The sequence below is a fragment of the Chiloscyllium plagiosum genome, chromosome 32 (genome assembly GCF_004010195.1).
Source record: "Chiloscyllium plagiosum isolate BGI_BamShark_2017 chromosome 32, ASM401019v2, whole genome shotgun sequence".
Taxonomy (NCBI): domain Eukaryota; kingdom Metazoa; phylum Chordata; class Chondrichthyes; order Orectolobiformes; family Hemiscylliidae; genus Chiloscyllium; species Chiloscyllium plagiosum.
In genome coordinates, this window is record NC_057741.1 from 37,623,178 (window position 1) to 37,638,443 (window position 15,266).

Here is a 15,266-nt window from a genome sequence, read left to right on the forward strand (position 1 = left end):
CTTTAATACATATGAAATTGAGAATGTATCTAAACTCCTTGTCAATAATTGCTCCTTGTATTGAGAAGTTTTTTGTTCATTATTGTAAGGAATTGACTGGTTGATGTATGGATTCATTTATTCCTATCCAATCCTTTATATTAATTAATATTCATTATGTGTGCATGTCCAGGAAGACTTTGCAAATTTTACAACATTATACAAAATAGTACTTTTAATTGTACAGATAAGTAGCTTAATTGCATAAATTTTGAGATGTGTTCTGTTTTAATATTTTTTCGTGCTTAATATATTATTCTTTCCATCCAACCATTCAAAAATGATAAGAATATGCGCTGAATAAACTCCTCTTCAAAAATTGACATCGATTTGTATGGAAGAAAATAAAAATATTCAGCTCTGTTGCATGTGTAAAACATGGTAAATACACAATATGGAATGATGTGCTTTATGTGAATAGCCTAAGGAAGTGACGAAAATACAAGATAGTAAACAAAGAACTGAACTATGCCTTGGCATATTAAGAAAAAAATTAGTCCAAACACTAATCTAGCACCATGACATTTACCCCTTTTTAAGCAATCATGACAAGCCTATCTAACTAGTTTAGTGGAGTATTCCCAGGCACTTATGGATTGAGGTCAATATCCTGTGCATTACAGGTAAAGTTTTTAAGAGGGATAATATCCCAGTGTAGTTGAATATTCTCTGCTACACCTTACAAACTTTATAATGTTATAACTTACAAGCTCTTGGACTTCAGTTTCCTTGCTTCAGCTTGGGGAAAAGATTTCCAGCCTTAGGTTATCTTGCATGATTTTATTTGCTTATTTTCCTCTGCAGACCATTGATACCTAATTTTTATAACTTAATTTATTGCTATATTTAAGGTTTAAAGGAAGCCTTCTGTCCTCAAACAAAAGTACAGCTGGATCTTCACAGTTGGTCAGTCAGTAATTCAGATATATGTTAGAGCTGCAATGGCCGCCAACAAGATTTAATTTGGCATTAACATTTAGACTCTGCAACTGTGTCCTTTGCCTTTGCGAACTTTGCAGGCTGAACAGTGAGGGTATCTTGAATTGTAGGCATTCTTTTAGAGGATTATAGCAGAATCGGAGAGGGTTTATTTCCCTATATTCTGTATCTTCTATATCCTTTTCCATAGTAAACATTGAAAATACTCGTGTCTTCCCAACTCCTGTGGCTCCACACACAAGCCGCTTTTCTGATTTTTGAGGGGCCCTATTCTCTCCCTAGTTACCCTTTTTTGTTCTTGTATTTGTATAAACCCTTTGGACTCTCCTTAACCCTATCTTAATGTACTGAAGTCAAATCATGCTGATGTGCACGCAGGGGCTAATACAGTTGTTCGACTTTTCATGAAAATTCCTTAGAGACTTATTCCTCCGATTTCATTTGTTTGCACGTGTGGTCATCTTTGCTTTGAATATTTCTTCATGGGATGTCTAATGCAATTCTTCATCAATTCTGCTGTTCTCACTTTGAATCCTTGAGCTCCAAGCACTTGAGGTGATGTGAAATAGTGAATTATTGAAAAACTGAATTTGTGCTGCTAGTTTAACCATGCTGAAACATAATACAGGGGCATAGCTTCAAAAGCTAAAAGGTTATCTTTTGGGTTTGTATCTCTTAGCTTTTTTTCACTTGGAGTGGACTTCCTGGTGGAATATTAGAAATATAAACCCTGGAACAATTCAAGAAATAATTGTCTGTAACATTGGAACGCAGTGTATTGTTATTCTGGAAGGTTAGATTAAAGTAGGAAAAACCATCTTTTTCACAACTAAATATATAATCTATGCTCTGTTCATAAGACCATAAGACGTAGGAGCACAAATTAGGCCATTCGGCCCATTGAGTCTGCTCCTCCATTCAGTTCATGGCTGTTAAGTCTCTCAACTCATTCTCCCACAGTCTCCCCGTAACCCTTGATAATCAAGAACCTATCTATCTCAATAGACAATAGACATTCAGCCCTTCGAGCCTGTCTTAAATATACTCGATGACCTGGCTTCCACAGCCTTCAGTGACAATGAATTCCATAGATTCACCACTCTGTTCATTCTGAATTTTGAGCTACACATCCTCTTTCTATTAAAGATTGACTGATATTCTTTTAGGCTAATGGAGGTCTTGCCTACCAGTCATAGCCTCAGTAGGCACTCCTCATGAATTTCAAGTGAGAGGGCCTGATCGATATTTAAGTAGCCACTGTCAAGCCTTCATTGTAATTGAGATCACCAGCAGCAAAAAGCCTTTCCCCAAGAACTGCAAACCTGTCAGAGGCTGGCAGCCCAACACCATGCCTCAGAGTTCCAGCATCATCATGGGAACTGAGACTGAAGCAGAGTGATAGTGAAATGGGTATTGATGAATGGACAAGATGTGATATTCTGTTGGGAGCGTTGTTGGATACTGGGTCCCATTTTAGTTCCTGAGCTGCAACTTATTTGCAGTGTACGCCAAGCTAATAGCTGTCACTTAAGTTATTAATCAGCCTCATTGACATTGCTCTGGTGGCCTGGAATCCTATTGTCAGCACTTTTTACATTCTAACTTAATTGGAAAGTTTTGCTCCAAAGAAAACATGTGGGGGGTTTCTTGCAATTAAGTGGGCTAAGTTACCATGCTCCTTTTCGTCTCCATTTAATTTGCACTATAGCTTTAGTTTGTCCCCAGCACATCAACTAAATTGGAATGCTGTTACTTTGACATTTTTATTTGCAGTATGCAAGGATTTTACATTGAATATACTGAACTCTGCTGTTAATCCTGTCAGTTCTTAGTGGCATAAACCCAGAGGAAACCAATTACCCAACATTTCAGTAAATGGCTACTCGGACATATCCCACACTTTTGTCATATCTGTTGCAAGACAGGTTTTTGATGCTAAAGCATTTCTGATCCCTTTTTGTTTTCGCTATTGACTTATGGGATGTGCACATTGCTGGCTGGCCAGCATTTTATTGTCTGTCCTTAGTTGCCTGAGAAGGTGATGGTGAACTGCCTTCTTGTGCCACTGCAGTCCACATGCTGTGGGTTGACCCACAATGCCCTTAGGGAGGGATTCCAGGATTTACCCAGCAACAGTGAAAGAATGGCGATGTTTCCAAGTCATAATGGTGAATGACCTGGAGGGGAATTTACAGGTGGTGGTATTTCCATATATCTGCTGCCCTTATCCTTTCAAATGGATGTGCCATGGATTTGGAGGACTGTTGGTGACTTTCTGCAGTGCATCTTGTAGATGATACACACTGCTACTGAGCATTAGTGGTGGAGGAAGTGGATGCGGTGCCATTCAGGTGGGCTGCTTTGTTCTGAATGGTGTCTAGCTTATTGAGTGTTGTTGGAGCTGCACCCCCTCAGGTAAGTGGGGAGTATTCCATCATACTCCTGACTTGTCTGGTAGGTGATGGGCATGCTTTGAGGAGTCAGGAGATGAGTTACTCGCCACAGTATTCCTACTGTTGTAGCCACTGTTCATATGACTAGTCCAGATGAGTTTCTGGTCAATGTTACTCCTAGGATGTTGATAATGGTAACACCACAGAATGTAGAGGGATTAGATTATCTCATTGGAAATGGTCATGTCTGGCATTTGTGTGGTGTGCTTGTTAATTGACACTTGTCAGCCCAAATCATTATATTATCCAGACCTGGTTGCATTTAATAATGGACTGTTTCGGTATCTGAGGAGTTGTGAATGGTACTGAACATTGTGCAACGATTGGCAAACTTGCATCCCAACTTCTGACCTTGTGGAGGGGCAATCATTGGAAAGACAGCAAGAGATGGATGTGCCTAGGGTACTACCCTGAGGAACTATTTCAGAGATGTCCTGGAGCTGTGAAGACTGACCTCCAGCAACCATTATGACCATCTTATGTGCTAGATATGACTTCAACCAATGGAGTGTTCGCCCCGCCTCAACCCAATGATTTCAGTTTTGCTAGGGCACTTTGATGTCAGGAGTTGTCACTCTCACCTCTCTTCTGGAATTCAGTTCTTTTGTCCATGTCTTAACCAAGGCTGAGGTCAGGAGCTGAATTACCCTGGTAGAACCCAAACTAGGTGTCACTGAGCAGTTTATTGTTGAGCAGGTGCTGCTTAAAAGTACTGTTCATGACACCTTCCATTATTTTACTGATGATGGAGACTAGACTAATGGGGTAATAATTAGTTGGGTTGGGTTTGTCCTACATTTTCTGTACAAGACATACCTGAGCAATTTTCCACATTGTCGATGCCAGCGTTTTAACTGCACCGGAGGAGCTTAGATAGAGGAGCGGCAACTTTTAAATCATAAATTTTCAGTATTATTGCTGGAGTGTTGTCAGGACCTATAGCCTTTGCAGTATCCAGTGCCTCCGATAGTTTCTTGATATCACGTGGAGTGAATTGAGTTGGCTGAAGACTGGTATCTGTAATGCTGGTGACCATTGGAGAAGGCCAAGATGGATTATCTATTTGACACTTTTTTGGCTGAAGATTCCTGTGAATGCTTCGGCCTTGACTTTTGCCGCCTTGTGTTTTGGTTCTTCCATCATTGGGGATGAGGACATTTGTGGAACTGCTGCCTCCAGTGTGTTGTTTAATTATCCACCACCATTTGTGACTGGTTGTGGTAGGACTGCAGAGCTTAGATCTGATCTATTGGCTTTTAGGATTGCTTAGCTATCACTTGTTGCTTAAGCTGCTTTGCAGCGTCACCAGATATGTCCGGTGCTGCTCCTGGCATGGCCTCCTGTATTCTGCATTGAAACAGGGTTGATTCTGCTGCTGTTGATGACCCACAGCGCCTCAGGCTCGAGTTGCTCGATCTATTTTAAGCCTGTCCCATTTAGATCGGTGATAGTGTCACACAACACAATGGAGGATATTCTCAATTTGAAGGCAGACTTCATCTCCAGAAGGACTGTGTGGTGTCACTCTTATTGACAGTTGGAGATGGTGGATTGGTAAGAATGAAGTCAAGTTTGTTTTCTCCCTCCAGTTGATTCCCTCACCACCTACCACTGACCCAGTCTAGTAGCTATGTCCTTTAGGACCCGACCAGTTCAATCAATAGTGTTGCTACCAAGTCACTCTTGAAATCCTCCACCCAGTGTACATTCTGCATCCTTGCCACGCTTGATATTTCCTCCAAGTATTGTTCAACATGAAGTAATATTGATTCATAAGCTGAGGATAGTATGTGGTAAGCAGCAGGAGGTTTCCTTGCCCCTGTTCAACATGAAGCCATGAGATTCCAAAGGCAACTCCCTCCTGACTATATACCTCTGATGGGTCTGTCCTGCCAGTGTCTAGGACAGAGTCATACTTAAGGAATCATACCTGACCGACGATGTCAGGCTATTGCTTGACTAGTCTGTGTGACGGCTCTTCCAATTTTGGCATTAGTCCCCAGTGTTACGAAGGAGGACTTTGAAGGGTCAACAGGGCTGGTCTACCATTGTCTATTCCAGTGCTAGGTCGATGCTAGGTTCTCCATCCATATTCATTTCTTTCTTGAGACTTTGTAGTGATTGATAGAACTGAATGCTAGGTTATTTCATAGGGCAGTTGACAGTCAGCCACATTGCTGTGTGTCTGTAATCATACGTAGGCCAGACTAGATGAGAATGGCAGACTTCCTTCCCTGTTGCATCATCAGGAAGAAGGGCTCATGCCCAAAACGTTGATTCTCCTGCTCTTGGATGCTGCCTGACCTGCTGCGCTTTTCCAGCAACACATTTTCAGCTCATGTGAAGCATAGGCTTGTTAAGCCACAAGGTCTGTTTGTGGTGTGAATGACAAAATTTTATGTCTCCTGAATTGAAAATTTAAAATGCTTCACCAAGTAATCATTTTCAAACCAGAAAGTTTGATAATTATCAATAAATATTGTCATTTGTTACAAATGAAATAATAGGTTTTTTTTAACCTTTTCCATGGAGGTACTCAAATGCATGAAACTGCTTTGAGAAATGTCTTTGCAAACTTCCTGATAATGTGCTCTGTGGAATGTAGTAAGCAAAACTATACTCCCATTCAGCGACCACAATGTTCATCAAATAAAATTCAATCTACAGTATTAAGAATGTGTGATGTAATCTATGGGAATTATATGTATTATTTTTAAGATTATCTTTTAAGATTATCTTTTAAGATTTGGGTTTCTGGTTTTTGAGTTAATAACCAGTGGGCTTTTTATCTGATGATAATTGTGAGCATTCTTTAGCTATGGTAACGTATTTGCGTTGTGTGCATATATCTCAGCCAGAGACCATTTTGGTATAGTGAAAGCCATTAACCGTATAACTTAACAAGCCAAATTTCGCTCTGGGATCTGACTTGCCCAGTAATGATATCAGCTGGGATCATGACCAATGGGAAAACACTTCGAACAGCGCATACTAAATTTCATTTGAGCCAAATGTTTAACATACATGACAAACCTGAGAGCCATAGGTCAATGTTGACCCAGGTGTTAAATGCTGTATTATTAATACAGCTATAAGCTTTTCACTTGAATGGTGAATACTTCTTTGTGAGAACATTCATTTTCAATAAATAACATTTCTGGTACAGCACCTTACCAAAGAGTCACTGTCGCAGTTTCTGTGAAATAACACGAGTAGGAGCAGGTGTAGATCATTCAGCCTCTTAGGCCTGTTGCATCATCAGGTTGTGAATTCAACTTCACTTTCCTATTTGTTTCCCATAAATGTTAGATTTTTGATTGAGATGTACAGCACGGAACCACACCCTTTAGTCCAACACATTTATACCGACCAGTTATCTTAACCTAATCTAGTCCCATTTTGCCAGCATTCCCTCTAAACCTGTCCTATCATATACCCTTCCAGATACCTTTTAAATGTCCTTGTACCAGCTTCCAACACTTCCTCTGGCAGGTCATTCCATACACGCACCACCCTCTGTGTGAATTGCCCCTTAGGTCCCTTTTAAATCTTTCTCTTCTCACCCTAAACCTATGTCTTCTAGTTCTTGACTCCCCCACCCCAGGGAAAACACCTTGGCCATTCACTCTATCCATGCCCCTCATGATTTTATAAACCTCTATCAGGTCACCCCTCAGCCTTCGATGCTCCAGGAAAAACAGCCCCAGCCTATTCAGCCTCTCCCTAATGCTTGAACCCTCCAACTTTGGCAATATCCTTGTAAATCTTTTCTGAACCCTTTCAATTTTCACACTATCCTTCTGATAGAAAGGAGACCAGAGATGAACAACAATTTAACTTCTAATGAATAGGAAGGACATGGGGAGAAGGATCAGGAAACAGGATAATAAGTCATGGTCATGTTGTATGGGGAACAGTCTGAACAAGCTGTCTGATCTTCACCTGCCCTGCCTTATTTCCCAAGAATAGACCATGTTTTGCAACATCCACATACTGACTCAGAAAACCTTTCTTGTATACACTGAACAAATATTCCTCTCCAGCTAAACCCTTAACACTATGGCAGTCCCACTCTATATTGGGAAAGTTAAAATCTCCGACCATAACCACCCTATTATTGTTACAGATAACTGAGATCATCTTACAAATTTGTTTCTTAATCTCCCGCTGACTATTGGGAGGTCTATAATACAATCCCAATAAGGTGATCATCCCTTTCCTATTTCTCAGTTCCACCCAAATAACTTCCTTGAATGCATTCCCAGGAATATCCTCCCTCAATACAGCCATAATGTTATCCCTTATCAAAAACGCCACTGCCCTTCTTCCCTTCCTCACACACCCACCCTGCCCCGATCCTTCCTATACCATTTGTATCTTGGAACATTTAAGCTGCCAGTCCTGTCCATCCCTGGGCCACTTCTCTGTAATTGCTATGATATCCCAGTCCCATGCCCTGAGTTCATCATCTGCCTTCCCAGTTAGGCCTCTTGCATTAAAATAAATGACTTAAAACGGCATCAGTCCTATTTTGTTCTCTGCTTTGTTCCTGCCTGCCCTGACTGTGTTTGACTCACTCCTTTTCTCACCTGTACCACTGTCAAATTGATTTTTTTTCTCCCTATTTCTCTGCCTGCTGGTCCCACCACCCCTCCCCCCCCCCCATCTTGTGAGCAAATCTCCCTGCCAGTATATTAGTCCCCTTTTCAATTCAGGTCCAATCTGTCCTCCTTGTACAGGTCACTTCTACCCCACAAGATAATCCAATGATCCAAAAATGTGAACCTTTTTCTCCCATGCAACAGCTCCTCAGCCACGTATTCATCTGTTCTATCCTGCTATTCTTACCCTGACTAGCTTGTAGCACCGGGAGTAATCCAGATGTTGCCACCCTTGAGGGCCTCCTTTTTTAAATTCCTGCCTAACTTTTTATCATTTTCCTTCAGAATCTCATCCTTTTCTCTTCCTATGTCATTAGATCCAATGTGTACAACAGCCTCCTGCTGGTTCCTCTATCCTTTGAGAACATTCTGCACATTCTCCATGATCATGGTACCAGGGAGGCAACACATCATTCTGAATTTTTGCTGCCATCTACAGAAATGTCTGTCTCTGCCTCTGCCTGGAGAGTCCTCTATCATATTCGATTGCTTGGAACCCGTTGCACCCCTTGTTACATTAGAACCATTCTCCATTGTATAAACTTTGCTGCTTGTGCTACATTCTCCTGCGAGTCCATCACCTGCTACATTTTCCAAAAATCGCACTTACTTGAGATGGGGATAGCCACAGGATACTCTTGCACTACCTGTCTACCTCTCCTATCTTTCCTGGAGTTAGCCCATCTATCTGATTGTATCCACGGCTTTTCTACCTTCCTGTAACTGCCATCCATTGCCTCGAACTGCTGCTCCAACCAATCCGTGCAATCAAAAACACTTCCTGCAGACAATTGTCAGTAACGTGGAAACTCTCCGTAAACTTCCACGTCTGACAGGAAGAACACATCACTCTACTAAAGATCATCTTTGCCCCATCACAATCTACAGACCCAGAAAATAGCACCGTCTTACTCTTTTAAAAAAAAACACTGCTGCAGGCTAATTTAATACTTGTGGCTTGTATTTTTGAAACTTAATCAAGAGACAGATCTCAATAAAACATAGTCAAGAAAGAACCCATTCTACTCACTATTATGGAGTTACAGCAAGGCTACATTTAAAAACTATGCACTTATCTGTTCCTGCGCTGTAATCTGTCCCACCCAAGTTCCTCCAAGGTCAGATATTAATTTTGCTGTTTGTTAATTTTTTCCTAGACTCACTCCTATATCTGTAATTCAAATCCAAAACATGAATAGTTGTATGGCTTTTAATTTCATTTTAAATGGTTTACTTGTGAGAGCCACCAGCATAAATGCTATTACGAAGTTCTTCTTGCCATCATGTTGTGATATCTTGAAGATTTCAATTTGAATGTTGATCTGTGAAGTAAAGGAAATTGGTTTGTACAAGTCAGAAAAATGCATCTGCACAAAATAATTCAGCATTTCACTTTAAACAGACCTGTGTTTACTCCACTTTTTTTCCCTCTCACCTTGGAAGTGAGCAACAATGGGAGAGATAAAAATATTAAGCTCTTTGGATTGACCATTTAGAATCAAGATCATCATGAAAAATTCCTAGTTATGTTTCAGAGACCCAGTGAAATTAATTTCTTCTTAGATTGTTGCTTCATTTATGTATTGTCAAACATTGGTTTCAAAATTGTATTAATTTTATTCTATTTGAATATTTCTATGCATTTGCCTAGAGTGCAATGCACTGCTTTCTTTGTTTTATAAAACATTATGAATATTGCTTAGCTTATTTTAAAGCATTTTACTTTGTTTCCAGAATGTCTTATTTGAATTTATATTTATGTTTTAGATTTTTTAATTTAATTCTTTGTTTTGCAGATGAGGGCAGGAATGCAGTTGACCTATCTGGTGGCGCACAGATAGTAGTTGACCACTTACAGACACTATGCAGTAATATTGATGCGGCCAATCAGAAGCTCTTGACTGTCTTTTGTGGCTTCCTGTTGAACTATAGCAATGATAATGGTAAACTAAAAAGAAAAATGTTTATAATTTGCATACGTACTTGCCATCTTTAAAGCAAACATTTGCATTCAATAGTTAACATAACTCAATTGTTTTAAAAAAACAAATTATTCAGTATAAAACCATTGACCTTTGACATGAATGTTTTGTCTTGTCCTTTATTTCCCTACCTTTTTCACCTTTTTGTTTTTATAATCTCTTGCTTCTTATCACAACAATAAGATCCTTGACTGGCATTTTAAAAATTCTTATCCCAAAATGTGGTATATTGGCCAAGGAAAAACAATTTTAATTTTTTAAATTGTATTTGTTTACATGAAATAACCCCATCTTGTAGAAGGAAAAGAGGAGGGGAAAGATTCTGACACATGGATTCCAAACAAAATGTAATTAGTGTCCCATGGAATTATACAATTTTGGAACAGTCAAGAGGTTTTCTGCACAGTGTCAAGACGGTTAATCTCTGTTGCTGTCTGCTTCATCTTGTAGTGTCAGTGATACTAGTTCAGAGCATTGTATATGAAAGCAGTTTTAATTCTGATTGTGACTTCTGTATAAGTAAAATATTTATCAAAGTAATCTCAATATTATTTATTGAGAGTTTTGATACCATAATTTAAAATAGTAGTTGGTTCAATTATAGTATATAAGCTTTTTGTCCCTTAGATCCTTAAGAACCAAACATAACCAAGATGGTATCCAAAAGCTTTTAATTGATTAGACTGTAACTTTCATAATTGTGTTTGTGTGCACATTTATAATGTAATTTAGCACTATTTGTCTTTTAACATTTCATCTCGATTAGAAAGCGATGGATGAGACTTATTTCACGTATATAAGTCCTTACGGTGGCTGTGGTTTGTAGAATTTTCATTTTCCTACTAGGTGATTAAAGTTGGTAGATGTTTTTAATTGAATAAAAACTGAAAAATTGCACATTTTGTAAATCAAACAAAAACAGAAGTCCAGCATCATCTGTGAAGAGAAATTGGAGTTAACATTTCGGGTCTGGTGACCCTTCCTGATGGTAGCTAGGAAAGTGTTGGTTTAAATATGGAAAATAGGGTGGGGCGTAGGGGTAGGGAGTAAATGATAGGTGAGGATAAGAATCCAAAGAAAGAAAACAGGTGAAAAGACAAAGGAGTGGATAACAATCTGGCTAAGAGGGTGAATAGCTGTTGGTGAATAACAATAGGTAGTGTGTAATGGCAAACTGTGATAACAAGGCCTGGTATGTGGGCTAGGGGGCTCGGACATAGGAGAGTTCAAGCCCTAAAATTATTGAACTGTTACAGAGTCCGAAGGGCTGTACTGTCCCCAAGCAGGAAGTGACGTGTTTCTTACCCCCTCCATCCACCTTATCTTATGTTTTTGTTTTGGAGCGTTTTTATTAGGAGAAAGTGAGGACTGCAAATGCTGGAGATCAGAGCAGTGTGTGTGGTGCTGGAAAAGCACAGCAGGAAAGGCAGCATCCAAGGAGCAGGAGAATCACTGTTTCAGACATAAGCCTTTCATCAGGCTTATGCTCAAAATGTCGATTCTCCTGCTCCTTGGATGCTGCCTGACCTGCTATGCTTTTCCAGCACCACACTCTCGATTGAGATGTTTTTATTGGTTAGCTGTACTTGATTTATGCAAATAAGTGAATGTAAATTTTTTTATAATAGATTAACCTGATTTTGCAGGTTGCTTGATAGGATCCAGTTATTGTGGATGTGTTGTGAAACATGAACAGTTCACAAAGTAATGTCTTTATTTGGAGTTAGATAACCAATTAAGAATTCAGCTGTAACATTTATACCAAAGCCCCAACGGCTATACTTAAAATGTCTTTTTTTTTTCTAGATTAATTTTTGTCTTAGAACTGACCTAAAGAAGGTCTATCACTAAAGAAGTTTGCAGTGAAATTATCAATTATGATAGAAGAAAAGTTGGCTTCACTACCTGTTGTGGAGAAATGTTTCCAGGCTAATTGACTTCAGTGCCACAAATTTAGCTTATGGTCAGTGTGAAACATTCATGGTTCTGGGATGAAACAAAGCAAATTGTAATGGCATTTCATAGACTAGTGATGAAGTAATTTCTGCACATGGCTTACAAATTTGGTTGCCCTAAAACTATCACAAACCATTGTGTTCAGAGAAACGTCTGTGGTTATTAAAGACTTTGGGACCAGTGAAAAGACTAGGGTGACCTTATCATTAGAAAAAATGACTGAGACTACACTACAAGGTAATGAAAGGTGTGTTTGAAAGATGTCAGCTATTCAACTTGGACTACAAGCAGTGTGTTAGAAGACACAAGTACAAAATGCTTTAAACAAGATTACGGATTAGTCACAACTTTTTCCCCTGTTTGCAGCTCAGAATACAAGGGGAGCAGGTGCTTTTCGGGGTAAGTAGTTGATTCTGGGCCACTTCTCATCCTCAAAGGAGAGTTGGATTTGTGCTTGTAGACAAGGAATTTGAGGAACATTAAGAACTTTCTCATTTTTCTCCTCCAGCAAAGTCAGGGAGGAATGTGATTGCGAAGAACAAATCACGAGAGTTCTTGTGGAATGATTACACAAGGATTCTGGCAGAATTAATTCTCAGAGGGTGGGGAAAGGTTTTAAAACACATTTATCTGCACACTATGTTCTATTGGTTCACAAGTAATAGGTGATCCTTTTACAGAGCAAAAGTGGATCATTTAATGGATCTTATTTCAAGGAGGTTTGGCACATGACGGGGAAGTCTGTTGCAACTATACAAGGTGATGGTGAGACCACTTTTTGGATACTAGTGGGCAGTTTTGGCCCCCTTATTTAAGGAAAAATATTATTTCATTTGGAAGCAGTTCAGAAAAGTTTTACTAGGCTGATCTGTGGTATGGCGGGATTGACTTATGAACAAAGGTCAGACAGGTTAGGACTTTACTCGCTGAGCTTAGAAAAATGAGAGGTAATCTCATGGAAACATAGAAACAAGTGGCTTGACAAGGTGAATGCTGGGAGGATGTTCCCCTCATGGAAGAGTCTAGGACCACAGGACATAGTGTTATGACACTGGGTAAACCGTCCTGCTTTAAAACCAGCAACACAGACAAAATTTGTCCCGTGCAGTAATCTGTAAAACCTCAAGTGGCCAAGAACTATTTTAAAGTAAAAATTAACAACTTTATTTCTTAAAGTAAAACAGAATAATTAACTACTTACGTCCTTGCTCTAACCTACCTTTTACCTTTCCTTCTATAATACTAGTCCGATAAAACTCCCGATTACGATTTACAAACAAGGCGTCTTATCTTTAAATTCAGGCAACTTTCGGTTTTCTCTGTATTTCAGTTGTCTTTTCTTCTTGGCGATCCTGCTTCACACATTACTGATCAATAAAGGTACCTTTTTAAGAGAGCTATTTTCTGGGCAGTGTGCAGATTGCGTTGGCTTGGCAGTTCTCCTCCAACAGTTCAATTTTTCCCAATCTTGTAGCCCCCAAAGCAAGATTGTCAATATAACAAATTCAAACTGGATTGAATTTGGTATTTTTCAGGGTATAATTTAAACTGGTTGGCCAAATTCAAATCTGTTTTGTCGTTTTCAGGCAACTAGCTAATTGAGTTGTTCGACCAAATATTACATTATATTTATTTTCAGAACACTTGGTTCTGTCAGGTTGTTCTGTTACTTTTAACTCTCTTAAAGGTACAGTATATCCACATCTTCATAGCAATAGTCAGAATAATAGGGTGCCAATTTAAGGGATTGTGAGGAGGACACATTTCTTCTGAGGATTGGGAGCTTTTGGAACACTTTGCCACAGAGGACTGTGGGGGCAGAGCCCTTGTGTATATTTAAGGCTGAGATAGTCTCTTACTCATTCGGAGAATTGAAGATCACAGTGAAAGGGCTGAAAAGTGGGTGTGAGGAATGTCAGATCAGCCATGATCCTATTGAATGGCAGAGCAGGCTCGAGGAGCCAAGGAACAACCACCTCTTTCTTTATGGACTTATGGTTTTATTTAAAAGTTCTAGCACTGTAAATAATGCTGCATGGTTTTTTTTAGAAACCAAGTGTTGTTACTAATGAAGGTTTGCAGCTGAGGAACTGCTTTTAAAAATTTTCAGCTACTCTTAGAGACTAAGATAAAGGGGAAAAAAAATGTAGAAACTGCTGGCCTCCTGTCCTAAAATAGTTTTGGGAAGCTCCTCTTGCCTTCCTGGATAAGCACTGTCCCACGAGGACAGGTCAACCAAAGGTGGCAGAACAGTAGTATATAGCTAGTAGACCTCAACATTGAATTCCATAAGACGTCATGGTCAGAGTCAATCATAAGCAAGAAAATGACCTATTTGCCACCTACAACACTTCCTCAATTAGTAAACCAGTACCCACTTAGAAAATATGCTCAGTAGCAGGGCCTTGCATGGCAGCAGTGACCACTGCACAGGGCTTGGGTGAAATCCTGACTTTACACTGAGAATATCACCACTGTATTATGTGGCACAACCATCATGCTGGTCAAGGAGGCTCCATAAATATGCATTTCCACAACGATTTGGGAGACCATCAGCTCAGTGCAAAAAAATTTGAAGCACTTGCAAATATCTTCAGCCAGAAGTGCCAAGATTATTATCCTTGGCTTCCTCCCAAGGTATCTAACATCTCACGTACTGGCTTTCGACCACTCCGGTTCACTTGTCAATAGGGAGAAACGGCTGAAGACAACTTGCGATAGTACTGAAGACCTGTGCTCACAATTGCCTTCCAACTAACACATTGATATGCCGCTTGCAGCAGTTTAAGAATGTGGTGGTAATTTTGTCAGTACTGCTTGCATCCCAAAAATGATTTTTTTAAAATGCTACTTGCTAATTGGTGAGTTTATTCTGTTAATTTGTAAAGTATTTTAAAGTACATAGTTGCATATGTGACTGGTTTTATATGTAAAACATGTGCTAGCTGAAAGATCTATATTTCTGTGATCTTGGGGATCTGTATCTGATCGTCTTTTCAGGTTTGACATGAGAAATCCATTTCAAATTTTTAAGACCATCTTGGGAAACATTTTACTTGTTAATATCATTTTGTGAATTAAACTTACAGCATCAAGAAACAGACATTAACTCCTAATTCAGTTATTTTCAGATACCTGTATAGTCTGTTGGTTCTTTAGATACCATTTATAAGATTTCCTAATAATTTCAATCTATTCTAGAAATATGCTTGCATTTTTTTGTTTTTGTTTGGTTC

At 39.3% G+C, this 15,266-nt stretch overlaps 1 protein-coding gene across 7 annotated transcripts in view; it reads left to right on the top strand.

Moving 5' to 3' along the window:
- rap1gds1 (RAP1, GTP-GDP dissociation stimulator 1) overlaps positions 1-15,266 on the top strand; it is a 94,928-nt gene that overhangs the window by 36,784 nt on the left and 42,878 nt on the right. For 6 of the 7 annotated variants that reach the window (XM_043674441.1, XM_043674439.1, XM_043674440.1 and 3 more), the window contains one exon: positions 9,889-10,035. The exons of the other annotated variant lie outside the window; for it this stretch is intronic. In XM_043674441.1, coding sequence (XP_043530376.1) covers positions 9,889-10,035 — 147 coding nt within the window. The remainder of the gene's footprint in view (positions 1-9,888; positions 10,036-15,266) is intronic. 7 annotated transcript variants of the gene reach the window in all.